The sequence below is a fragment of the Anastrepha obliqua genome, chromosome 5 (assembly GCF_027943255.1).
Source record: "Anastrepha obliqua isolate idAnaObli1 chromosome 5, idAnaObli1_1.0, whole genome shotgun sequence".
Classification (NCBI taxonomy): domain Eukaryota; kingdom Metazoa; phylum Arthropoda; class Insecta; order Diptera; family Tephritidae; genus Anastrepha; species Anastrepha obliqua.
In genome coordinates, this window is record NC_072896.1 from 50,607,930 (window position 1) to 50,635,609 (window position 27,680).

Consider the following 27,680-nt stretch of genomic DNA (forward strand, 5'->3'; position numbering starts at 1 on the left):
ATTACATACATACACACATACGCAGTTACCCACATTGTCTGCAACTTCATTTGACTTATCTATATTTTTGGGCATATTTTCGTGTAAATTTTATTAAACACTCACACACAATTTGGTTTCTCGCGCTCGCTTTTTTTCTCTAACGGTATATGGGGCTTTTATTGCCTATACAAAAAAAGCGCTCCTGATTTTTCGTAGGTATTTATAAATAGTATGCACGAGTGTGCGGTATATGGGCTTGGTGGTTATCACATTGTGGATACTTTATTATGTAATGATATTTAACTGCCAATTGAGCTTGATTTTGGTTTCCTTTTCAATTTTTTTATAAGATAACGAACAAGATAACAAATAGAAATATGTGTATAAATAAATAAAAAAATCCACTTAATTTTCTTGCTAATTTTTATTTTTTATAAAAACAAATGCGGCAAAAATAAACCCATTATTTTATTTCTTAAATAAATTTTAACCACAAAACCAAATTTATATTTCTTCTATCGTCAAAGTATGTACTGATTTTTCTTCCAACTGGACAAATGTGACAAAAGTAGGCGCCATTTTTTTAATTTCTTTTGTTTGAAAAAAATTTTTGCAAATCTTTCATGCTTTTACTGGTAGAGCGTGTGCTCATGTACTCGACATTTTTTTTCAAGAGACCCCATTACCGAGAACGTAACAACGTGAGGAAATTGCAAGTTTCTGCTAATAAAACTGGTAATTTTTTATAAACACAACGTAAACAGAACATTTCGGTGAAGACATTTGTGAATAGTTTGCCAAAAAGAAGTTTATGAAGAAATAAAAGTTTAATTAATGGGTAAAACAGTCTATCCGATAGCTTTTCTCAAATTGTTCTCTTTGCCACAAAATTTCTCCCATTGTTTCTGTTAAGCTCTTGTTTCCGTTTCCGTTAAAGGAAAAGTGAATGCACAAAGCAAATGTGTTTTCGAATTTAATTATGCACTACGGGAAGCATACAAAAATTTATTGAATAAACCTATCGAGCCGCCTCAGTCCAGCGTTTCACTTTTCTAGTGCTCCAATTTAACTTATAACAGTCGTTTGTTTCTGCATTTTGCCATCGTATAAATATTTAAGTCGATTTTTTCTTTGCTAATAATACACCAGTATGTATGTATGCACTAGTATGAATATTGAAATGTTGTATTGTAATTGGTTTTATATATAATATGTAGGAATATTGTATGTATGGGGAAATTATGGTTTAATCAACAAGTAAATTAATTTCTCAATCAAAGAACATATATATGTACATACTATTATAAGCTACTGGGATCTTTTGTGTGATGAATTTGCTGTTTACTGCTCGTGGGCCTTTATTTTAGCCCCTTCTTGCTATTTATCTAGTTTTTTAACCATGTGGGAGAGTTACGTTAGGCAACGTTCAATCATCGTCTCATTCACTTTCATTTGAAGGAAGGTTGCTTGTTTAGTTTGGTTGGTACCTTGTTCTACTTAGTTTTAACACGCATTTTCGCCTTACTTTTTTACAGATTGTCGCTTTTGGGAGCAAAACAAACTTATCATGTCCTTCCGTTGACTTTCATGTGCTATTTTATGAAAAATTTTCTGTTTACATATCGTATATATGTAAGTTACACTTCCTAATTTTTTACATCAAAACTCAGCAGCAAAAACGATAAAAGATAAAACAATTTTATCACCATCAACTGAATATTGTTCTCGTAGAAACGCCCTAACAATGTTAACGCCCAATTTGAAATGCTTAAGATTAATATAGAGACGTAAGTAAAATATTTAAACACATATTGTATGTAAATTAATTCAAATGGAATCCTTTCTCTTTTGTTGCAGTCAGTAAACGTTCTTTCATTATCTCCTCCGTTTGGTAATCGGGCAGCTTTAGATAATGCACGCATGTATTTACCGACGGATAACTGCCATCACCGGCATCTACTTTACGCACGACTGTTAAACGTGGATGCAAATTGGCTAAACCGCCTGGTGGTAAGCTACTGCAACCTGTGGTGAATTGCAGGAATGCCTTACGCTCGGGCCCGGTCATGCTCATTAGGACATTGACAAAACGTAGGAAACCAGGGCTGCAAGCAAAAAAAAAAAACAAATATTAATTATAAAATCTCATTCAAATCATTTCAGTTACTTAGGATATTTGGAGCAGTTTAAGTATCTTATCAAATAGCGGTTTTATATAATGTACCCTGTATTTTTTTCCTTGTTCACTCATCTCGGGAGCATAGGGTCTCGACAAGACTCAGTTTTGCGTTAGTTTCTCTAATCTATTTTGATTTCTGACAGGGTAGGTGATTACTACTCTGTACCCTGTAGTATCAGTAATATTTATCATTATTTTGTAGCTTACGTCTAGTCCTAGCCTTGCGAAGCATGATAGCGCTTGTGGTTTTCAACCAATAGAACTCGCTGCTAATGTCATAGCTAACGACACGTACGAGGTTCGTCCCCACAACAGTCGATTCTATGTCACCGGAATGACTCGGATTTATATCCGACCAAGGACTGTCACTCCAGCATCATTCCCCGTATATTTATAGGGAATACAACAACACCAATGGGGGACGGCTGATAAGGTTCTTAATGAATAGTGATGAAAAGTATGGTTTTGTTTTTATTATTTTTTTCAATGTAATTACCCTCAAGTGAAATATACTTTCGGATCGTGATTATAATGCAATTGACTAGTTTTTACGGTCACCTTTCTTTTACTATCGTGCGAAATTCATCGATTTCGAAACAAAAAAAAAAAAAACAGGGAAAGCCGCAAACAGCGGCCTCCGTAGCCGATTGGATTGATGCGTGACTACCATTCGGAATTCGGAGAGAACGTAGGTTCGAATCTCGGTAAAACACCAAAATTAAGAAAACGTTTTTTCTAATAGCGGTCGCCACTCGGCAGGCAATGGCAAACCTCCGAGTGTATTTCTGCCATGAAAAAGCTCCTCAAAACAAATATCTGCCGTTCGGAGTCGGCTTGAAACTGTAGGTCCCTCCATTTGTGGAAAAACATCAAGACGCACACCACAAATAGAAGGAGGTCGGTCAAATACCCAAAAAGGGTGTACGCGCCAATTCATACTAGAAGCTAAATCCGGACTGTAGAGGGGCCGGTCAATTTCTGTAAAATCCGCAGCTTTTGGGGACTCCCTCACAACTCGAACTTGCATAAATACCACTCATCACGCCAACTTGTCACGCTTCTTCAGTAACCTCTGTTGTCAAAGGTGTTTATATACTCAGAGGCCTCGCCAATATCAAACCGTTAACTGACGTCCCATGGCTCAAGCGGTTTGCTTACGAAAAAACTAAGATTGTGTTGGTGACATACGAAAAAAATCGACACATCCTTCGCTCATATTGCTGCGTTGCCGTCTGAGTTTGGCTGCCGAATACCCGGTGGCGTGGCAGCTGAAATCGCTCGCACAATTTTGTTTTCCCCATAGCAGATTGACCAAACATGGTAATCTAACATCCTTGACAAAATCCTGCTCAGTGCAAATGTCATAGCCAACGACACATAGGCGGCTGGCAATCTCACATTATTGCTGTTGCAAAAGCATAAACATTCGGTATAAATATTTGGGTAATGCTGCTGATATGCTAGAAAATGGTGGCGTTAATCCCAAACGATGACTTTTACACTGTAAGTTTCTTCGAACTCTTATTTAAACTTCGGATCACAATTCAAGTTTCTTCATCGGTTACAACAATGCAGTTGCAAATTTTCTCAAAATCTATCTGACATAACTTTAAAAAATCTTTAAACTCTCCAATCGTCGGTGTTTGTCGAGCGGTGTGAGCATTCGCGGAACCCCACGCACAATAATTTGTTCATATGCAAATGTTAATGTAATATTCCTTCAATGTGCAGCCGTTGAAAAATACTTAAGAAGAATTTTTGCAATAAAATCATATAATTGTTTTCCATTTTAGATTTTATTTTATAATCTCCCTGTCCAATGTAAGATTTTCCAACTCATTCTAAATTTTTTTACCCAAAGTGAAGAGTCTTTGACTGGATAGAGTGCGACAGTGTCACAGAGGGTGCAAAATTAGCTCTTCTACTTCCTCGTCCTGCACCTCATGAGCTGTATGAGCTTTATAGCGACATAGACATTGCGCAACAAATAAAGATCCAGCGGATTTGTTGGTTGAGTTATGTCGTCCGAATGGATACAAACGCTGTGGTTCTGAGAGTATTCGATGCGGTACCAGCAGAAGAGAAAGGCGGGTTTTGTTCATCAACTTGACCAAAATCGCGTAAGTGGCTATCGCGCCAATCAAAAAGAAGAAAAGATTTTGCGCGATTAGCATTGGCATTGCAAATTTACCATTAATTTGTACCACAGTTAAAACCGACAATCCACAAATGTCCAAGATGGTGATTACCTTATTGACAGTCGGTTCTCTATTGATGGAACCACTTAGATTTATCTCCGGCTAAAAACTGGATTAACAACATGGGCAACAACATGGGCAACAACATTAACTCATTCATTACTTGAAAGTAATTTGGCGTTCAACAGACTTCTTTATATTTTTGATGAAGTAACAGCAAGGACAACAGTAGTAGGTAGTGTTGTTATTATTTTATTTTTTTCAGGACCTTTCAAGACGTCCGTTAATAAAATCTTATTTTTTCAATAATTATATATAACAAAAATTATAAATGTATCAAAAAAATAAATATTATAAATATTTATTAATTTAAAAAAGTTTGTTTTGAGCAAATTTTACATCACCGTTGCCGAAATTTACTCACAAGCAGCTTTCTAAAGTGCCCGGACGGAAGGGTGGGTTAAATACCTCCCTCAATCTCAACTATGTTTGGCAATATCCGTACAACAAGGTTAACATTAATATAGAAATATGAAAAATATCACCTTGATCAAACAAACACCATGTGACGCTCAAGCCAACTGATTTGAGTTTATTTTAAGTTAGGTTGCCACATCTGTATTTAACATTCCAATCAAAATTTCAACGCCAGTGCTTTTCGAAAAGTTTCTCCAGCTGAAGTAAATCTACCTCTTTTAAACATCAATAAAGTGAAAGAAAGGTTGGTCAATAATCGCATCCATCAAAGAACTTGCAGAATTCTTGATCATTGTTTATGGCTTCATTCAGGACATTGTACTTATTGATTTGAATTTGTGCCGTGTTGGTTGTTTACTGCAAAGTTAGTCCCAAAGGACTAAATCATGCAAAATAGAGACTGTGTTGATATCGCCAAAGACATAATTTCCGAGGCTGGAAATTATCTGTGAATTTTTGACCAAAAAACGAAACGAATACCATTCAACAGCCATCGAATTTACCTACCATTTTTTCTGTTTGGTCGCGGCAAAAAACCACTACAGGAACCACTTCGGCGTTTTAACAGCCAAAAGGAAGTAATGAAAAAATCGAAGACGGCTCTGATGGTTATAACGAAAATAAAGTTCCAGGCATGTTTCGAGGGCTAAATCAAACGCTGGCATAAGTGCGTTGCAGATGATGAGGAGTACTTTGAAGGCGATAATATCCCTTTTAAGGAATAAACTTATATTTTAAATTTTCTGAATATATTCCGGAAACTGTTTGATCAAGGTGGTATTCCACTTCCCAGTTTTAGTCAATTTATATGTGAGTATCATAAAAAAACTTACTAAAATATCTTATATTAAATATTTTGAAAGCATGAAGAGCTAAAGTTTCTCTGTGAGTCCCTCATATTACTGACACAATTACGTTTCTGATACTTCTGCTTTTTGAATTCGAACTTATTTAGAATAAAGTCATCATTATTATTAATATTGGGCTACAACGCACTGTGACCAAAAGAGATCTATTATGCACAGACTGCTGAGGTACTCTATATTTTAAGGCTTTTAAAGAATTTTAGCACATTATGGGGTTTATACTTAGTTCTACAATTTATATGGATGCACGGCAATACCACCAATACCATAACCTCATCATATATCTTAAGTCACAGATATGAAAAAGCCTCGCATCCCTGCGTAACACTCATTTGTCCTTGATCCGTTTACGCTAAAAAACACGTTTATTGGGCCTACTGTTAGTTGACCTCGATGGTCTAAATTAACGATTTAGTTAGAGCATAGAAATGATGTTATAACTATAATACAAAATAAAATATGTTCTATTCTTAGGTTAGTTGAAACTTTTTCGCCCCCAAAATCACTTACCTGTCTTTGGAGTATCCAAGTTTGGGTTCTGTGTAATTGATGAGATCTTCACGTGTCCATTGCGGATGTTGCTCTCCGCAAATCATCATACGCGCTTCAGCTGGTCTGAAAGCAGCCAGTTTTTTGAGTGGGAATACTTCACAGAAACCGCGATGGAATGCTTCCAACTGCTTCGCAATGCCATCCTGCAGGAGGAAATTTATCAACAGATCGCAGTACTCTTCCAAATTATTCAGCGTAACATCAATGTTGGCGCCATTTGGTACTAGCTCAGCATAGGGATAACCGTAAACAGATGAACTGGGCAAATAAGTAAATGTCAAAGCTAAATCCTCCAAATCAATTTCTTCATTTTGTTTAGTGCGTAATTTGAGTGCCTCCAATTGTTCACGTCTTTGGTCGGGCGTAAGAGACGCATCACTCTCTACGGCCTGTTTGCGTGCAACCAATTCTTGCAGCTCTTTAATGAATTCGTAACGTATAGGATCGATTTCAGCGAGGTTGTCATGTGTTAAAATGCCATCATACCAACAATTGGTTGTGTTATATTCCGTAGTACTGCTAATACCAACACCAGCTAATAATTTCGAGCAAGTTTCGGCCAGTTCCGAATCCTCCGACACTACTGATGAAGTCATTAGGTCTTCGGAGGCAGGATTCGATTGGATTTGATGTACACCACGCGACAGCACTTTATTGTGGCATAAAAGTTTTAGGAACGAATCTGACAGTGGTAAGTCTACCAAACGCATATCCTGAAGCACTTTCGCCAAGAATACGCCAAGGAACCAAAAGTATTTCGATACACGATCGCACATTTCCGAATTTTGCGGCAAGGGCGCTGGGAAAAGGCCATTTTCGCGTCGGTTTACATAGTAACCAACTGGTTTAATGTCATCGCTGGCTATAAGATGTTTATTTTGCTCGCTATTTTTATCGTGCATTTCTTGATTGGCATCATCACAAAGCCACATGCAGAGATCAGTGCGTTGCAATTCGGCTGCGACCTTAAAGATATTTAAAAATTTATTTATTTTTTTAAATAATTCATTTTCTTTTCATTTACTCATCATTTAATTATATTTTTTTTTCTATTGCATGCCAAATTTCTTACCAGTGCAAAGAACTCCAATGTCGGCCCCAGTCCAGTGCCCTCTTCACCAACAAACTCTACCTCCAACACTGATTTGCGATTGCAATGCACCTTCATCACTTGCATGGCCCACTCAAGTAAATTCTCATTGCGCGGCACCTTAACACGCTCATGCTTCAACCGACCAACACGGAATTCGTGCTGATCATCACGCCTTGGGCTCAGTCCAGGCATACGTTGTCGCTCCAAAGTCACATCACGTTGCGACTGAAGACAAACAATACTACGCGATGCACCAAATGCGGTACAGTTAAAATACAGCTGGCGTGTTTCGAACGGAAACAGAAAAGGGCAAGCTTGATTGAGATCTTCACACCAATTCGGCAAAGCATTGCTTGCCAACACTAATGGGTCCTGTATTTGCTGTTGAAGTTTGTTGGTAATTTTCTTGCTCATGAAGAACTCGGATGGGAGATTGCCAGTAGGCACATTCGCTTCGGCGCCGGCTACTGCTCCTTCATTGGCAGTCTCCTTTTGATTAAGTGCATTCAATTGGCTGAGCAACTGCAATACATCATCCACCGAGCAGGTAACATTTTCCGAGGTTGTGAACTCACCGCGAATCGGTGAATTAGGTGAAAGTGTTGAGGCTCCACTCTTTGACGACACCACTGGTGTATTCGGTCCATCATCACATTCGACCACAGTGCCACTAACGCCACTATTTATACATTCTTGAGGCGTCACTTCGCGATAAACAATTGTATAAGTTGGTTCCCAGGCCTTGCGGAATTTATCTGTTTTGCTCAGTTGTGAAACTTGTAAAAGTTCTTGTACTGCGCGGAATATCGTCCACTCACTATTACCTAATTCGATCTCGACATCGGGTACACCGCCTATGCTAGGGCCGCGCAATATTAGCGATAGTACTGGCTGTGGCAGCTGTACGTGTTCGTGTTGGCGCAATGTTTCAGCACTGGTACCAGGTGCTGGTATATCCAAATCTGATGTTTGATTGACATTTGTACGTCCAGGGCGGGGATCAAAAGCTGGGATAAGTGCGGAGAATTGTCGCTTGAGTACAAATTCATCATCCCACGATTTGCGCTTGCTCACTCCAGCCAAACGATTCTCCAGCGTTTCGTCGTCCATGAACGTTAGAAGATTTCTAGAAACCATCACTTGCAATAATGTGTTCTAAATGAAGAAAACGAAAATAAAATGTTTTAGTATGACATGAATGTCATAAAAATATTACATTTATCGCATAATCTACAGCACATTTTGTGTTTCTCTTTGAAAACAAAACATTTTCAGGCACGGCAAGACATTTTAATTATAATTAGCTGATGTAGAGAGAGCCAGTTGTAAAGAGAACTTTAAAGGAGTGTAACGAGTTACATTTTTTTACTGTTTTTAGTTTTTAGTTACGGTATATATTAGTTTCAAGTTATGTGAACTATCAGACATACATATGTAGATGAACTCTCGGTTGATTTGGAAGCGCACAACAATATGTCTATCAACCCGATGAGAATTGCAGATGATGGACGAATGAATATAATGCACTGGCGTATACATTCTTGAAAGATATTAGATCAAGTTTCTCAAAGAATCACCTTCATACCAAGAAGAGAGCGGACAATTTCATACCAACTCCGTTCGGCAGATGCCCTTTTAAACTCGACTGTAAATTTTACAGTTGACTTAAAATTTTGCATTTTACAATAATGCAATAATGTGTCAGTACACCTGAACGGCAGACCAATTTTTGTATGTGTGTTTCACTAGACAGGGCTAGTATACTGGGGCGGCAGCCCTTGGTCGGGAAAAACCCGAGTCATTCCGGTACGTAGAACCGGCTGCCATGGGAATGTTCCCAGTAGTGGAGCACAACAAACTGCTCAGCAAGCAGTTCCTGCTTGGATGTTACCGTAGGCTTCACCCCTGCAGACACCTGCTTGAGCCTGAGCCGCCTCCCAGGCACGTCAGGAGACAGCTCCTAGACTACGCTGACGAAATCCAGGACAAAACTGACCGCAACCTAATGGACCGGACAGTATTTAGACAGTCAATAAACGACATTCACCGAGAGACCCTTACCACCTTCCACGTCTTGTGAATGCCGTAATCGGAGTCCAACCACCACCTATTGCAGACGAAGAGCTCCAGCTTCCCCGTGAGACTCGTGTAACACTGGCACAACTACGTTCTGGATACTGTAGCAGGTTAAACTCCTACATATCCAGAATCGACCCCGACATACCAAACACATGTCCGGCATGTGAAGGTACTCCGTACGACACTAACCACCTCTTCACATGCCCCCTTAAACCGACTCATCTAACCCCCCTCTCCCTCTGGACCCAGCCTGTCGAAACAGCATGTTTCCTGGACCTACCCCTAGATGAGCTAGACGAAGGCGAACGATGATATGCCTACACTGACAGGGCTACCTATGCTGTTAAAACAACAACAACCAATTTTGGTAAAAAAAAAAATTATTATTATCGGGCGTAGCTGCCTGATCCGGAAACGTATTATATACATATATGTATATATATAAATCTGTTAAATTTGATAAAACAACTTAAGTCAGATTAGCGCTTTTTTCGGTAAGGCACTAAATAAATTGTTGTCTTAAATTTTTGATTTTCTACAAATAGTTAATCAATTAATCACTCACAGTCGTAGCTGAAGTAATCATCTTATTAAAAGTTAAATAAAAAGATCTTCGATAGATCAGAATTTATTGACCTTAACCAAAAACCTGTTCAAGTCGCTTAAATTATTTTGCCTAAATTCCACAGAAATATTTATACATATATTGAATTTGTTTTTGGAAAAATGCTAGAAGCTTCAGTATCTCAGCAGTTTACCAGACAATAGTTAGTAATGTGTACATATTTTACTAAATAAACAAATACACGTGAAAGACGCTATACAAATAAAAATATAAAAAAGTGCATAAAAGTTGCAACAAAATTACCAATCGACTTACTCCAACTTCTTCGTATTCGTCTTCGTTCTCTTCATCGTCATTGTCTTCGTCCATGTCATCGTCATCGTCCATATCACCGAGTAAAGCCGGCGCACGGCAACTTTCCAAGAAATCTTCCAATGAAACTTGTTCACTATCACTTGAAGTTGAGGTGAGACTCATAGTTAGTGCAGGATTTATAGAGGTTTGCACTTGTTGACCTGCGGTAGAGTTGCCATTACCACCGGTGCCATTATTCGAACCGCCGCTATTGCCTATATTTTTATTTAATTTACAAGAATTTATATTATATTAATACATAATTTTTAATAATATTAAAGTAATTGAATACAAAAAAGGGAATTTTGAGGCAACAAACAACTTAACCATATTAAACATTTTAACAAAAATTTTATGCTCACTTAATAAAAGATTAATTCAATTTAACATATACACACAGTGTGTTTTGTTACCGACTTCAAAGACTTTAATGGTACATTCTGTGGCTCTTTTCATTACAAAAGAAACCTAAAAGTTGGTGTCCAACTCGAAAGCTCTAGCAATGACAGTCCTTTTATTTTCATCTTACCTCACTACGAAGGTGTGTCTCAAAAAAATTATATTTAGTGAAAAAATATAAAATTTGATTTTGTTCTTTAAATTAGATAACCGATTCTCGATAAATGTCAAAATAGTTTTGCAGATCAACACTTTAAGTTTTTCAATAAACAGCGAGAAAAAAAAACATTTTTGTGACGCTACTTTCTTTTATTGGCTCTCGAAGGAATTTATTTTCTTAAGCATAAGACATCTATTGGGTGTTTTTTTACCTACATGAGAACTATTGATATTGACTGTGGGTTGGTTGCCTACTTCTGTAATTACTGTAAAGAACATAAATATCTACTCCGACAGTCAAGCGAAAATTATTGCCTTGGGCTCGTTGTTTGTGCGTTTGAAATTAGTCGGAGAATGCTTGACTTCTCTTTCGATTGCATCCGTATACTTCAATATGCGTAGAGGAAAACTGCTGGGCTGATGAGCTGGATGGACAGGAGATCCTGGAGACGGTTTCATTGCAAAACGAAACGATTCGGGTTCTCTTGAGAACCTGTGATCTACTCCCGTCAACTCAGCGAGCGCTGGGGTAGTGCACAAACGTGCAAAGTCGCAAGATCCTTCTGGACACAGGGGCGCTCGAGGTAACTTCCAAGGATAACAAATCCCCAGCTCTCGAATTTGGAAAGTTTCCTTCGGACATTGTCCATGAGGTGTCCACGCGGTGAGACTTGGAATTGCTTCAAGCTCTTTCTGCACAAGCTATCTGGAGGATGAGGTGGAATCATCTCAGCACTTTCTTTTCAGTTGCCCCGCTCTCACCGGCAAAGATTTAGACATCTGGGCTTTCACTTTTTTGCTAAACCTGCGAATATTGAGGGTTTAAATATCACACACCTGGTGAAATTCATCAGTAGCTGGAAGCGATTAATACGAACATAGCACTGTTGGTCGTCATCCTCTAATCCAAAGCCCCCTCTACCTTTTTCCACCTATTTGGTTCTTTTCCATCTGTTTGATTATTTGTTCTAGTGGACCACTCGCATATGGATCCATTTATACTATCCTATTCTATCTACAAGCTTTATGAACCCCACCTTCGTAGTGAGGCAAGATAAAAATAAAAATTCCTGTGGCGTCGAATTCGGCCCCAACCATAGAATGTAATCTAAAAGTTTTTGAATTCGGTACAACACCCTGTATGTAAGATAATTACATTTTATAGAACTAATGAAAAAAAACTCACCACATACTCTACATGTAAACATATATGTATGTATGTATGTATATTAGGGTGCTTCACAAAAAAAAAATACGAATTTTCCACGGAATTGTGAACTTTAATATATTTCAGGTCTGTCGAAAAAAAATGACGATTCTCATGTAATTGGACTGATTTGAAAGTACCTCTAAAAATCGATTATACTCGGCATAAATAAAATTTGTTCACAAAAAAGAATTTCCAAAAGATTAGCTCAGATGATAAAGAGTTAAGCTTAAAACGTATGCATGAGAAAGTGTTTAAAAAATTTATAAACGAAAAAAAAAAAAATTATGAGATTTTTGGAAGTTCTTTCAAATGGGTCCAGCTCAAGTACATATCAATACAATATCATATCATAATATCATACAATATTTTAGGTAAAAATTTGGCGAAAGTCTCAAAATATAATTAATTTTAGAATTCTGATGGAAAAAAGTATCAATTCTTTTTTTTTTTTTTTTTTTGCATGGCGAATGATGCACCCCAATGTATATAAATGTATTCGTATAAAATTGAAAATGTTCTTACCAGCATTGTTCGACGAAAGACTGGGGTAACTTTGAGCGGTGCTTAACAGCCCGGAGTGGAAGTTGCTGGATAGTGCCAACTTCACTAGGCTCGTCACCGAATTTGGTCCCCTCGGGAAGAAAGAACTAGTGCCAACACTCTGATTATTGTGTTCATTCGAATTCGAGTTAGAACTAATCATTTGGTTGTTCTGCAGATTAGTTGTTCCTTGCGAAGTGCGACGGCGTGCCATAGCGGCGAAAGTCTCCAAAAGTCCAGTGTGGCTAGTTACCTCCGATTGTGAAGTGGTTTCCGAAACAGATGTGGTGGTAAGATTGGGCACGCTGACACTCATTTGATTTGACACAGAAACATTAACATTATCGGCCGAGCCGCCCAATTGTTGAGTATTGTCGCCAGTTTGCAAATCACCCGCTTGATGCTCTACTTCTACAGTTTGTGACGGTGGTGGTTGTAGTTGTTGTGCTTGTTGTTCGCTAACACTGGAGGATCTATTTGTGGTTAACGTGACACTTGGCACGCCCGAAAGATTTTTATATTCAGCGACTTCAATATTGCTACGCTTCTCTGTTTCAACTTTTAAAGCGGGTGAGCGTCCTGACTTGTCCGCTGTTGCAGCTGTAGCACTGCAATCGACAACTACCGATGTGGTCGAGGTATCCGTGGAACTGGCATTGAAATGATCGTTACCAGCTTCTGGCTTGCCGGTGACATTGGAAAATTTGACAGCTGATGTCATCAAATTAGCAGCCGATAGCGAAAGTATATCAGAAGAAAGGATATTGTTGGTGTTGTTTCGAATCATGTCGACCCCATCGCGCATTTTATCGATCATCTCCAAAGCCTCTGTAGAGAACTGTGACACACGCTGTCCGTGTATGTTAACCAACACCATACCCATATTACTGCCTGTGCTTGCCGAATTATTTGCATTCATCTTATTGTTAGCTTCAATATTTGTAGATTTTGGTTCGTCGCCTTGTTGCAACGATACGCTACGTAGCAAACATCCAGCAGTATTTGCAGGAACAGACGATGCACTCGAGGCGACACCTACACCTGTCTGATTGCCAACAACACCGGCATTCCCGAAAATGGCTGCCAAAGTATTACGACTGCTACTGCCACCACTACCACCATAACCAGATGACGAACTCACTGTGTTGCCGCTCACATTGGTTGTGTTTGCTTCAGTTAATACCAAATTTTCGGTAATTGTGGCCAAATCGGAGACGACATTTGCATTGATAGCCTGCATCGAATTGTTAATGGCCGAAAGATCGGCGATGTTTTCACGCTCACGCAGCAAGGTGACGCCACTGCCACCTGTTGTGCAACCAGTCGAGCTGCCCAAGCCACTAGTTTCGCCATCATCACCACTGGTGCCAGCAGTCGAATTGAGCATTTGTGTCTTGGCAGAACTAAAAACGCTTTCGGTGATAGCCTCGACAGCCTGCTTCCAAGCCAAATTATCAGCGGATGCCGCCTGATCTGAAGGCACTTCCGTATTCCTATTGATTTCAGTAGCCTCCGGCAGTGATGGTGTAGAACTCGACTTGCGCGATGTGAGCGTACCACCTTTTTCGAATTTCTTGCCACAAGTCGCGCCACCAGCTGTTGTACCCCCTGCTGCTACTGCGGTGGCCGGCGCAATTGAAGTGCCACCCTCAAACATAGACAAATTATCGCAGTTAGCCAATTTCAAATCATATTTGCCTTCTGCGCCCATACGATATGAATTGCGTCCTCCATGATCCCACTTCACATCAATCCAACCATTGTGTATCTCGCCGGTGACTGTACCCTCGCAACAACCATCTTGATCATCCCAGCGCCAGTCAACACCACGCACCACACGTGCGCCTGTTATAATATGTTTGAGTTGAGCGCGTATTTGTCGTCGCTCTTTGCGTATTTTCGCCTCTGCTTCCTTGGCACCTTTTCCAATGTCATCGCAGATACTCACCACACGCCCATAAATCTCGAAACCACTCAAACTGAGATAGTGAGTCTGACCCGACGCATTACGACCATTCTGTTGTATGCGAATGTGGCGAAAACCTTGCATTTCATCGGGTGCACACACTATTGGCCAAGTAGCAGTGCTGCCGGGCTCCACTAAACTCTTATCGTCCGAGTGTGTAACGAGCATAGTCCAAGTGACGCCATCCTTCGAACCTTGCAGCATCCAATTACGCAAAGCTGAACGTCCATAGCCGCGTGCATGACGCAAAGTGTATGCATTGGGTATTATGTAGACACCGAGATCGATTGCAAACCAAGCTTTCTTATTGTCTTTAGTGTGGCAGTTCACAGATACACTATCACGTGAGAGTATGTCCTCTAATTTGCCATATGGCAGTGTCTTTCCCTCAGAGCTGGTAACTTGCACCAAACCATATTGAGCGGGATTCACCCATTCACAGGTGCCGCCATTCGAACCAATATAGTACATAAGACCCTCTTCATCAAAATCATAGTGGTGCTTGAAAACCATGCCTTGACGATGTTCTCGCAATTTTTTCAAATAGTGATAGGTGGAACGATCCATGTCATACCACTGTTTTGCGACCATTTTCAGCAAGTACTTAGCCAGCTGACCCACTGTGGCCAATGGCTCCATTTTTAAAGTACGTCCGGTGCGATCGAATAGTGTAGTTTCGCATGCGGCACGTTCCAAGCGGAAACGCAAACGTTTAGTTAAAATCTGTAGACCATAGCTGGCACCAGGTGCATCGTACATATAGATGGGAAGTTTTTCGGTACTCTCCAAAACTGCAACCAACTTCTGCACAAGAATACTGGCTGTGGTGTTACGCACATCGCTACTCGGCAACTTAGCATCGAATATGCATTGCTTAAAAATACTAATACGCTGCTTTAGCATTTTATTGATTTTGTTGCGTGACAATCCATTATCCCAGTAGTTCTTCGAAAGCACAGCAACCAATGCCTGGACAAGACCAGAAGAATGCATCTCATAAGCGCTGACTACACCATCTTCGTGTAAAAGTTTTGCCAGCTCACTCAGTGATGTGCGTAACTTTTCCTGCCAGTTGGAGTGTGGAGACAAACGCTGCTCCTCTAGTGCAATTTCGATTTGCTTCACGATGGACGTGAGCTTGGCGACAGCACCGCGCGGAACAGCTTGGGCAGCCTTAAAGTATTTGTTGTAAAGATCACGTGCTAAATTTTTCACTTGTGTCTTCTGCACTTCGGTCTTTGTTTTAATTTTCTTCTTCTTGCCAGTAGACCAACCGGAGGCAAAATCTGGACCGAGTGTATGCTCAGCTGTGAAAGTGTGTTTGGTACCGCGATTACTTTCGAATATGAATCCAGGCAAATCATCTTGCAGTATGGTCACTTGATGACCTTCAGTGTTGTGTATTTGCAGTTGATTTGGTTTTTGTGATTGGAGTACCCAGTTGCCAACAACCAAACGCAACACGCTAACAGTAGGTAAAATGGGCTGTGATGCTGTGCCGGGTCGCACGGCTGAACGAGCACGTAACAACTTCTCAAGGAACTCGCCACGATTTTCTAAAATGGTAAAGTATAGAAAAAGAAGGTAATAAAAAAATTGCCCAATTCTTAATAAAAACTTTTAAGTTGTTGTATGTTTTAATTTTTTGTTTTCTATTGGGCTACGATTAAAGTATTGAATAGTGAACGAGCAATTGCAGTGGTAGTAGTGAAAAATTTGTAAGTGTTCAAAACTAAATGACTATCGACAATTTTGTTGCGGTAAATGGTAGAATAGCAATTAGAATTAGAAGAAGTGGACGAACGTTAAAAGCTTATTATTAGTGTCAAATTTATACATCACACTAAGGACCAGCTTGTTAGTACCATATTTTTTAAAATACGTTTACCTCTACAATATTGAATGGTTAAACTAAGTTTAAGGAAGCAGAGTTAAACTATCAAAGAACAACTGACCCCTTACATTAGAAATAAATACTTGATTTAAAAGGAAGCGACTAAGATTTTTCTTTGAACATCGATTTACGTCAGATTTACAGTCATCCCTAAATAAGCGCATCAAGAGTTAAAGAACTGTAAAAATTGAATCCCACAATAACTCGAAGTTAATGCCGAGCAATTAGAACATTCAATATTGACAACCGAGAGGAATGAGAAAGACCACTCGCCAGCCTAGCAACTGCAATTCAATTTAGAGATAACTTTTAGGTCTACTTTTTCAGTGCCAGCCTAGCAACCGCAATTCAATTTAGAGATGTAGTACATAACTGTTAGGTCTACTTTTGCAGTGCTAGTTTAAATGTGTTGAATTTTTAAACTGAATTTAACACTGCAAAATTGAACGCTTAAACTTAGTTTAGTTAGAAAACAGAGTTAAATTTGTAATAAAAAAAGACTATCGATGAATTTAGCGATTGGGAATAAAATGAAATGGATTCATTCCTCAAAATGTTCATTGAAATTAAATAGTTTCGATTGGAGGATTTCCATTTTATTCTATTTTTTAAGTAGTGCGGATGGCGGCCGCCGTAGCCGAATGCGTTGATGCATGACTACCATTCGGAATTCACAGAGAGAACGTAGGTTCGAATCTCGGTGAAACACCAAAATTAAGAAAAACATTTTACTAATAGCGGTCGCCACTCGGCAGACAATGGCAAACCTCCGAGTGTATTTCTGCTATGAAAAAGCTCCTCATAAAAATACCTGCCGTTCGGAGTCGGCTTGAAACTGTAGGTCCCTCCATTTGTGGAACAACATCAAGACGCACACCACAAATAGCAGGAGGAGCTCGGCCAAACACCCAAAAAGGGTGTACGCGCCAATTATACATATATACGTATATATATATATTTTAAGTAGTGCAAGACACCGTACAAAATTTCACACGGCAGGTTGTTAATATCAGCCTACACGCATGCGCGGTTGATATCAAAACATACCCTACAAAACAGTGCTGAGCACTTTCGACAAAAATTCTAACACATTTACAAGTATTTTATTAGTCTCTAATGCATGCGCATTATAAGAATGACATATGTATATGTAAAACATTAATGGGGAAATCAAATATTATACTTCATTTAATATTCTTTTCCCCTGTTCGCTGTGAATTCTATCTCTCTTTTACCAATAGCTATAAGCGAAAAATATATCTACATACTGTACTTTAAACGCCAAGGCAACTCATTTGTATGCTTATAATGTGGCTGCTCTGAATAAAGTTCTAGTGCGAAATTTGGCTGTTTGTTGTTTGGCCGCCATAGCCGAATGAGTAGATGCTTGGCTAACATTTGTAAATTCATGAGTTCGAATCTCCGGGGACGAAACACTGAATTGGTATGTAAAAGTTTTCTAATGAAAACAAAAAATATAAATTTTATAATTTCTAAATGTTTAATGATAACGAAAATTAGGAGTTTTTGTCCATCAGTCTGATTACTTTTTGATAACAAAAATGAAAAGTATGATTATTAGTGCTGAGAAGTTTGTGATGACGACAATGGGGAGTTTAGTTGTCAGCAGTTATTACATTGTAAGAATAAAAATTATTAGTTCCTTGCCTTTAGAGCATATCAGTTATAAGAAATTGCTATTGGTAAAAGAGAGATAGAATTCACAGCGACAAGGGGAAACTATCAGAACTTCCCCATGGCTAAAACGAAAATATGTAGTGGAATGAGGATGGGGATGATGATAATATGAGTACTTATCTAATAGTCAGCTGTCTTGTAGGGTAAACACAGAAATACATACACACATACATACTGGGTGAACGATATGAAGTGCTACCAACTTCACACTGTTTATATCTGTAAAACAGCTCATGACATCAACGTCAAATTTGTTTTAATGAGAGTTCAATATCTTGTTTATAAGCCATCAAAAGCATTTGCGTCTCAGTTTTGTTGAATTTTTTTTTCTGTGATGGAATTCAAACGTAATAGTGTGATTGCGTTATATTTGGCTGGAAAATCACAACCAGCCATTGTTCGCGAGCTCAGTCACCTCAAAGTGAATAAAATGTTTGTGTATCGCACCATAAAACGTTACAATGATACTGGTAGCATTGCAAAACGCTATGGAGGTGGACCAAAAAAAACGCAACAACGCCAGAAATGGTTCGGAAAGTAAAGGCTCGACTTGAACGAAATCCACGTCGAAGTGGAAGAAAAATGGCCAAAGAACTGAAAATATCGCAAGACAGCAAGGCTTACAAGTTCCAAAAAGCATACGATCTTTCACCCCAGAAAAAAAAAGTTCGGTGCGAAAGAGCAAAGGAGTTGTTGCGCTTGCACAAACGTGGCGAGTTTCCTAAAATTGTGTTTTCTGATAAAAAAAATTCCCAATTGAGCGGTTCATAAATACTCAAAACGATCGTGTTTACTTGACCGAACGCTCATACGAGAATTTGAGCCTACGTATGGCCACTCGAAGCAATTTCCCCATCGCAAGTAAAGGTTTGGGCCGCAGTGACCGCTGATGGACGCTCTCCAATCGTTTTTATCGAGTCTGGTGTTAAAGTGAATGCGACTTATTGTCGGGAAAATGCTTTAGAAGCTGCTTTAGAGCCGTGGACACGCAAACATTTCGGTCGTAGACAATGGACGTTCCAACACGACTCGCCACCATCTCATAAAACTCGTGTGAACCAAGAATGGTTAAAAAATCATGTTCCACACTTCATTTCGTCCACACAATGGACTATTCCATCTGGTTCATTTTGGAGACTAAGGTGAGGACTAAAAAATATGCCAGTATGGATGCGCTGAAAAAAGCTATTATACGAGAATGGGCCAAAATACCTCAAGATCACATTCGTGCAGCATGCAACTCAGTTTTTGAAGGCTATAGTCAAGGCAAAAGGTGGTCATATCGAGCTAAAGTGAATATATGTTAAAATTGTAATTATTTTTGAACAATTTTGTCTTTCAAACCAATAAAAACTAATTTCACACAAAAAAGTTATGGTGTTTTGAATAGGTAACACTTCATATCGTTCACCCTGTACATACATACATCCATATACATACACCTTGCACAATCGCTTCGCTTTGACTCAATGCGAGACACTTGAGTGATTCGCTACAATGAACGCTCTGAGGTGAAAATAAAGTCAGTAAAACGTATACTTGATGATTCCAACTGTATTTATTGCATTTATACTTACTAGTTTGCGCCCAATGGTTGAAAATCAACCAGTTTTATCTTTATCTTTGTCTCGTTACCTTTATCTCTATCACTCCTCTATATCTATAATTGCGTCTATTTCTATCCTGCTCTTTATATCCATATTTATCTTTATTCCTTTCCATATTCACTTTCACTTTCGTCCTTATTTTAAGTATTTCATTATTTGATATCTCCGAGTCGGCTGACAACACGAGTACTGAACTTGGCGCGCAAAAGAACAGTTGTGGCATGGGATGTGTGACATAGCGCGGTTACTGAATCCAAAAATCGTCCAAGTCTTGGAAGCCTTCAACTTCCGACCACTAAAAATCGTTCGTCCTGCCTCTGTAGCACCCACCGTTGACCGGAAATGGGAGCTGTTTCAAAGAAAAATTGGCGAATTATGCCACTAAACTGTCACTCCCTGAGGATACATTGAGTTCTCGACGAACACGTCCTCGTATGTGATATTGTGAGATTTCTACACTCCAATTTAATGCACCTGGAAATCCAACGTAGAATCTCTATTGCCAACAAGTGCTACTTTGGATTAAGTAGGCAAATGAGTAGTAAAGGCCTATCTCGACGAACAAAACTAACACTCTACAAGCCTCTCTCATGCCCGCCCTAACGTATGGCGCAAAAGTGTGGACGATGACAACATCCGACGATGCGACGCTTGGCGTGTTTGAGAGAAAGATTCTGCGGAAGATTTTTGGACCTATGCACGTTGGCAACGGCGAATATCGTAGGCGGTGGAACGATGAGCTTTACGACGACATAGACATAGCGCAGCGAATAAAGATACAGCGGCTACGCTGACTGGGTCATGTCGTCCGAATGGATGCAAACGCTCTGGCTGTGAAAGTATTCGATGCGGTACCAGCTGGTGGTAATAGAAGAAGAGAAAGGCCTCTTCTGCGTTGGAAAGATCAGGTGGAGACGGACTTGGCTTCACTTCGTGTGTCCAACTCGCGCCGGTTAGCAAAATCGCGTAAGCGGTTACCGCACCAATTAAGAAGAAGAATTTAATGCACCTGACCGGAAATTAACAGCCCATTGGCAAGTTTTTATTGGTTCGTTGTCGGCTTATTAATGCAATGAGTTGTTATTGAACTACTTTTTTTCCTCAACGAAGGCTATAAGAACTACTTCTTCATTTGCATGGAAATTTTTGTCCCTCCTTGTTTTTTATTTTGTATTCGAAAACGATTCCAAGACAATAGAACCCTATAGATTAAATTGTTTTTAAATAGCTGATATTGGCAGTTTCCCTTATCTTGCCTTAAAGAAACATATTTAACCTTTACGTCATCAATTGCAGAAATTTATGTAACCGGCACATGTTTTTAAAAACTTTTAAAAATTCGTATAACTTAATCTCATATACGGACCTAGAACATTTTCTCCTTATACATCTTGAGATTTTGAATGACCACCACCTAGAGATTGCGTTCACTGATCGATTTTGAAGAAACGATATTCAAGACTAACATTTCTACTAAATTTCTTTAAGATAGCTCGGATTGACCAAATGTATATAAATATTTATGTATCTTTATGTAGGTGGACGAAAATCAAAATATGTTTTTATTATGGGTGGGCTTTACTGTTATAAAATTTCACTTGTTTTCACATCATGCCACTCTATATCATGCCATGAACAATGTGCAATTTGTGTAGTAAATTTCATAGAGTTTCGTAAAGTGGTTTTAGAAAAGTACTTACAAGTCGAAGGTGCCGGGTCCACTTTCTAAAATATATAATGCCTTCTTTTTCTTTTAATTCTATTGCGTAATTTAAAAATGAAATATATTTTTTGGAATGTTTCGCGAATTACCATTATTATAGGGACATTTTTTTTATTTTTCATTTTCGCTTTGCTCGAGTTCCCAATTGATTGCAAATGCAATTCAAATATAGCTGAATTTAACCGAAATTCTTGTTCAGTGAATTGTGCCACATAGGTATGTAGTTAGCCCTGCCATAAGTTCTGTTACAAGTTAAGACTGTTATAGATATGAAATTATAATACTTTTTTTTGTAAATGTATGTAAATACAAAAAATTGACTATGGTCCAATGGATTCAGATCTGGACTTCCGGACGCCAATTTTCGCGTTATGGAGCGTAATCTTGTTGGAAGATCCAACGCTATCCATTGAAGAGAGTACTGCTCAACTGTTTCACCACGCCTTCTAAGACATCCTCGTGGTGGTACACTTTGCCTTTACAAATCACTTCCCACCAAACCATTACGGAGACGGGATGGTGGACACGCTGAACCCTTGGAATAACATTTTTTGCGTCTTTAGAAGTTTTGGCATCGACTTTGTGGTTTTGCTTATTAAAATCTTCTTCAATAGTAAAAATTTTCGCATCTGTGAAAACAATATTTTCATGGCCGTTGACCGCGTGCCTCCCGAGAAGCTGGTTGCCTCTGTCGAGTCTAATTTAAAAGATGACCAGTTGAGCGACGGAAGGCTTCATGTGGAAATCGTCATGGATCGGACATTCATTCTAATTAATATCCATACAACTGGGATGAAAAATAAATACCAGCTATACCATATATATATATAATTGGCGCATACACCCTTTTTGGGTGTTTGGCCGAGCTCCTCCTTATATTTGTGGTCGTCTTGATGTTGTTCCACAAATGGAGGGACTAACAGTTTCAAGCCGGCTCCGAACGTCAGATATTTTTATGAGGATCTTTTTCATAAAAGAAATACAATCGGAGGTTTACCATTGCCTGCCGAAGGGCGACCGCTATTAGTAAAATGTTTTTCTTAATTTTGGTGTTTCACCGAGATTCGGACCTACGTTCTCTCTGTGAATTCCGAATGGTAGTCACGCACCAACCCATTCGGCTACGGCGGCCGCCGTAGACTATAGCGACGAAATTGTTTAGTAAAAGTCCCTTACTCGACTCCTCCCGAGATGGAAAGAGAGTGGCAAAATTCCTATTGAATGTCACAACGATGTAATCAGTCCTGCTCGAGGTGAACTGAGCACAGCAGTACTAAAGAAAAATTACTGGACTCGTATATGATGGACTTAAATGCATAGAACTCCCATCAGAAGTCCGTACTAAAACTAAAGTAACAGGCCACACTAATATTCGAGAGCAATTCAGCAACTCAGAATGAGTCACTCCTCCAGCGAATTTTAAAAACAAGCCATCCGTATAAATACACAATGACGAATTAAAGAAAATTACTGCTAGTAAATGCTGCTGAATTCTGTTTGGTACTCGAGCTTCAATATTCATTCAAACTAACAGATGAGTGCAATAATTTCCCCGCCAAAATACACGCTATTACAAAAGTAACTGAGCGAACAGCTAAACAAAACACTCTGAATACCTGAGAGGACTATCTTTAATGACGTTGAGACAACCATTACAACAACTCAGAAGTCCAATTCATTTGTATACAAAAATGCAGAAGCTGAAACTGAAACTGGATACAAAGGCATAAGGGAATCGATATACTGCACAAATCCGGAGCAAGCCTAAAGTCAGTCAACGTGTTGCGCATCTAAGTCCATTCTCAATAATCAAAGAACTGCGTTGGACACAGCAATGATATTGAGGACGAAGTACTCGTATCTTTGGAATGAATTACAATCTTACCGGACTGCCAACCAAAATAAAGTTTTATTAACACAATACAAATACCATCGGCTATTTTATAACTCCTCCAGTATTAGATAAAAAGCTATTGATTGGGATATTGGATTGAAAAACTTAGAATCTGTTCAGATTTCATTTTTCGAGCAAACAGTTCATTGCGCTTTGCTCATTTGAGAGCTTAAAAGGTATTGTTTGAATTCGAATAGATAAGTGTTCATGAGTTGGAGGAGGTTACGTTCGTATACACAATAGCAAGCAAACATCTAAAAACAAAAGATGATTTGAAAGGGAACGCAAAGGCATCACAAGAACGGTTTTATTTACATCAAAAACACTCAAAGCGACACACATGCACCTGTGTTCAAAATAATAGTAATGCGACGAATTACCAAGTTTTAATCACAATAGTACGCAAAATGAAATTTGATTGAGTAAATATGTGAAGTATATAGTGCGAATTTATGTATCTAGACAAAATCCTCTGCAAGACTTATACCGCATGAACGAATGATACAAATTCCTTGGCCAATAAGTACAAGTTTCAACGCAGTGAAATTTGGCAAGCAACATTAATTGTCAAATGAGAAGAAACGACAGAATGAAAATTGAAGAAACGTAAACCAACAATTTTATAATTGGCAAATTTTGGTCAGATAAAAAGTCTTTTTAGACAAATTATATAATATTATCGACACACAGAAAATATAAAGAGGATTTACTTGCACTCTTTGCCAAGACGTTTCGCTTCCAAATACCATGTCTTCGGAGTGTTCAAACACAAGCATTTTACTCGCAAACGAACTGTCACTTTTCGCTCAATTTTAAATTGGGGGGCGCATTGTTTGCACGACGTGAAGTTAGTACTACTTAGCCGTGAGATACATATCAAATTTCTCGCATATTTCACTGCAATGCAATTTGTATAGATTTTGACAGTCATTTTACGTAAAACGCAAACTTAGTACTATGCTTTAGATTAAATAATTTTTCACTTTCCTTCATTTAACTTATTTCTTCAAAAAGTTCTGTTTTATTTTATTTTCTTTGTACGAGGGTTGTTTGAACAGTTCGTGTAAAGTCACAGAGATGGCACTACTGGTGCGTATCGAGGTTGATACTATCTGTTGGAAGAGAGCACACCAAGTTTTAGCCAGATCGGTCTATTTATTTTTGTTGGGCATTCGTTTGAATCGAGGAAGTCGGCTGACGACAAAGCACCAGCTCATGCCTCGCAAAATTAATGGAAATAGGGTGCCAACTCGTTTCACATTCCTCCTATTTGCTCCTTCGGACTACTATTTGTTCCCCAATTTGAAGAAATGACTGAAGGGAAAAAGATTTTATTTACTCGAGGAGGTGATTGCAGAAACGAATGCCTATTTTGAGAGAGTTTTTATTTTAGCACGGGTATGCACTTTTATAGCTCAAAAGTGTTGATTTTTAATGTTGACAATTTTCTTCCATATAAAGCACATGGGCGGAGAGGTATAACATTGTTCAAGTTTAAAGTGGGCTTAAATTAGTGTTGATTTTTGATAATTGTTTTTGTTATTTTTATGAGAATTTGTTGAATTTAGTGCAAAGTGTGCAGCTTTCCATTATATGGCTTTTGTTGTAATATAACCTAAAAAAATAAAAAGAAAATAAATAGTCAAAATGTTGCAAAATGTACTCCCACTGCCCAGAGGCGAGTAGGCGCAAGTGTTAAAAATATGATGAAACCATGGCGAAAAGAATTGTGCTCCTTAACAGACCGTTATTCGGTTCTGAGCGAATTTGACAGAATGAGCTGAAGAGCTGACGTCTCTTGGCATGTGTTTAAAAAAAATTGGGGATGTGTTGGTGATATAAGAAAAAAAAAATAAACCAATGACATTTCGTTGCCGTCTGATCCACGACTGATTAGACAAGTGTGTAAATACGTGTTAAATGATCGTGCAGTTTTCGTCTGCGTAATCTCATAAGCCACAGGCAGCCGAAGTTCCCCCACAATTTTCTTATTCACCATAATTAAAGAGCAAACCTTGTAAATCTATCACCCTTGCGATTACACAACAGCAGGGGCTTCAAAAGGATTTCTAAGAAAGTAGCCTATACTATTTTCCCGAGCAAGATGGGAATAACCTTCCTTCAAGTATCTGACGTTTTTGTATGATAACGTAAAAAATATACGCACTGAAAAAAACAGTGCACATATGTACTAAACCTTTGTAAGTAGCGAATTAAACAGGTTATTTAATTAGTAATAATTTATATGAATTTCTTTCAAAGAAAGGTTGTGCGCAGCATTGCATAGTTGAGGAGCAGAGGATTGTTGTCAATCTTCGAAAACGAAAAAGTCGTACAAATTTATCGCTGAGTTACTTGAACGGTCCAAAAATTTTGTTGTAAATGCTCTTAAGACCAACTAAATCCACAGAACGATGTGGTGGCAAAAAGAAATCGCCTTGCGCTATGACAATTTAATTGTGACTCTTGTCAAGAGGGTTCCGTCAGGTCATCAAAGGCTATTGCAACTGAAATCAACAACTTAGTATCAGCGATAACTGTACGGCTTTGATTGTACAACATGAACCTATCAGGCAGAATTGCTCGTAAAGTTCCTCAAGTTTCTGAAATAAGCAAATTTAAGGAAGAGGAAAAGCTTTACTCAAGACACACTTGGAGCGATGAAACAAAAATAAATTTATTTGGAAATGATGCTGGGCGAAAAATCAGACGGCCTAAAGGACAAGAGCTCTCACCGCGGTTCATAAAAAACAAAAGCACGGTGGCGGCAACATAGCGATTAGGGGAAACCTTCAGGGAGATTTAAAGAAGTGAATCGGGAAGGAATTGTTAAAAAATAAGAAGGATTTATGGCAAAAGTCAAAGAACTATGGGATCCCACTCGCACTCTATGTCAAATCGAATGCAAAAAGTCATTGGAAATCTGCTACATAAATAAATATTTCCTTTTTGTCCCTATTATCACTTGTTCAAGTTTTAAAAAATCTTTGAATTATTACTTTCATATATTTGTCATATTAATCTCTGAAATAAAAACCACATACAATTGAATATCTGTTATTATTAATTTAAAAAACTTGCTTCCATTGATCGATCCAATTTTTAACTAATTTTAAATCTAAATAAGCCAATAAGTGAGAACGACCATGAATCGGCAGTGCTGTTGTTGTAGCAGCATACACATTCTCAATACAAGTACGGGAAATGCTTCTAGAATGACAGTCTTTGGCCGGACATAAATCCGAGTCGTTGCGGTAACGTAGAACCGACTGCCGTGGAACCTACATTTCGGCGTCCTCTTCAACACTTCACTCTATGAACTTCGCGAACAGATTTTTTTTTTTTTCAAAATTAATTTCCACAATTTGGAAGCGTTTGTCTGGCGTTAAACTATTCGTGATGATTTGCCCACCTTACACAACATAAATTTCATGGTTATTGATATTTTTTTGTGATCCATGAATGTAGATATTTTGTGTATTCTATGTGTGCATATATAGTATACTATAGAGGCACATATTTAATTAAGGCCTCGCTCCGATTTTCTAAATATGTTGCGTTAGCCTTTTCATTTTTCATTTATTTCGTGTACTATTAGAATGTTTATTAATATATTTTATACGACTAGGGGGGAACCCAGGTCAGTACAGGGCTTCTATATGGGTGATACAAACAGCCTAACGTTAAACAATAACAACATTATTAGTATTGTGGTGAACAAAAAAGTTGCAAGTTAATACCAATTTCATCAACAACTGCTCTTGAGAGCGAACCAAAACAAGAAATACCAAATATTAGAAATGAGTTACAAATAAGCTAATATATACATATAGAAAAACCAATTGAAACGAATTAATTAGTTGCAACACAAAAACTTAATTTACAAGGCGCAACAACAAAAGCTCAATGCAAAGAAAACAACATGAACTAAAATAAAGCAACAAGCTAAACGTGAAATGAGGAATGTAAAATAAATGAAAAAGTAAGGTATAATTCTCTCACCTTCACTAGTAACAGAATCCATGCCACGACCCCTTCCTATGACGTAAAAACACAGGTGTATTGTTTTTAATGAATTTAAATTAAATGATAATAGTATACAGCCTAGGGTTATAAAAGGTCATACATAGTTCAATGCGGCTGAAAAAAGCTAAAGCAAAAAATTCGCTACCAAAATTTGAATATTTTAGTTTTTGTATGGTGTCGCTTATAAGCGAAGTGTGAAGAAGATAGTTAAGCAATTGG

General features: G+C 38.4%; 1 protein-coding gene across 5 annotated transcripts in view; it reads right to left on the reverse strand.

Moving 5' to 3' along the window:
• Positions 1–387: 387 nt before the first annotated feature.
• LOC129247858 (E3 ubiquitin-protein ligase Ufd4) overlaps positions 388–27,680 on the reverse strand; it is a 38,602-nt gene continuing 11,309 nt past the window's right edge. For 2 of the 5 annotated variants that reach the window (XM_054887212.1, XM_054887213.1), the window contains exons 7-12: positions 27,438–27,473; positions 12,636–16,175; positions 10,295–10,560; positions 7,327–8,502; positions 6,213–7,219; positions 388–2,087 (exon numbers count right to left, since the gene is read on the reverse strand). In XM_054887212.1, coding sequence (XP_054743187.1) covers positions 1,805–2,087; positions 6,213–7,219; positions 7,327–8,502; positions 10,295–10,560; positions 12,636–16,175; positions 27,438–27,473 — 6,308 coding nt within the window. In that variant the 3' untranslated portion in view covers positions 388–1,804. The remainder of the gene's footprint in view (positions 2,088–6,212; positions 7,220–7,326; positions 8,503–10,294; positions 10,561–12,635; positions 16,176–27,437; positions 27,474–27,680) is intronic. The other 3 variants (XM_054887214.1, XM_054887216.1, XM_054887215.1) reach the window with 3 other exon arrangements.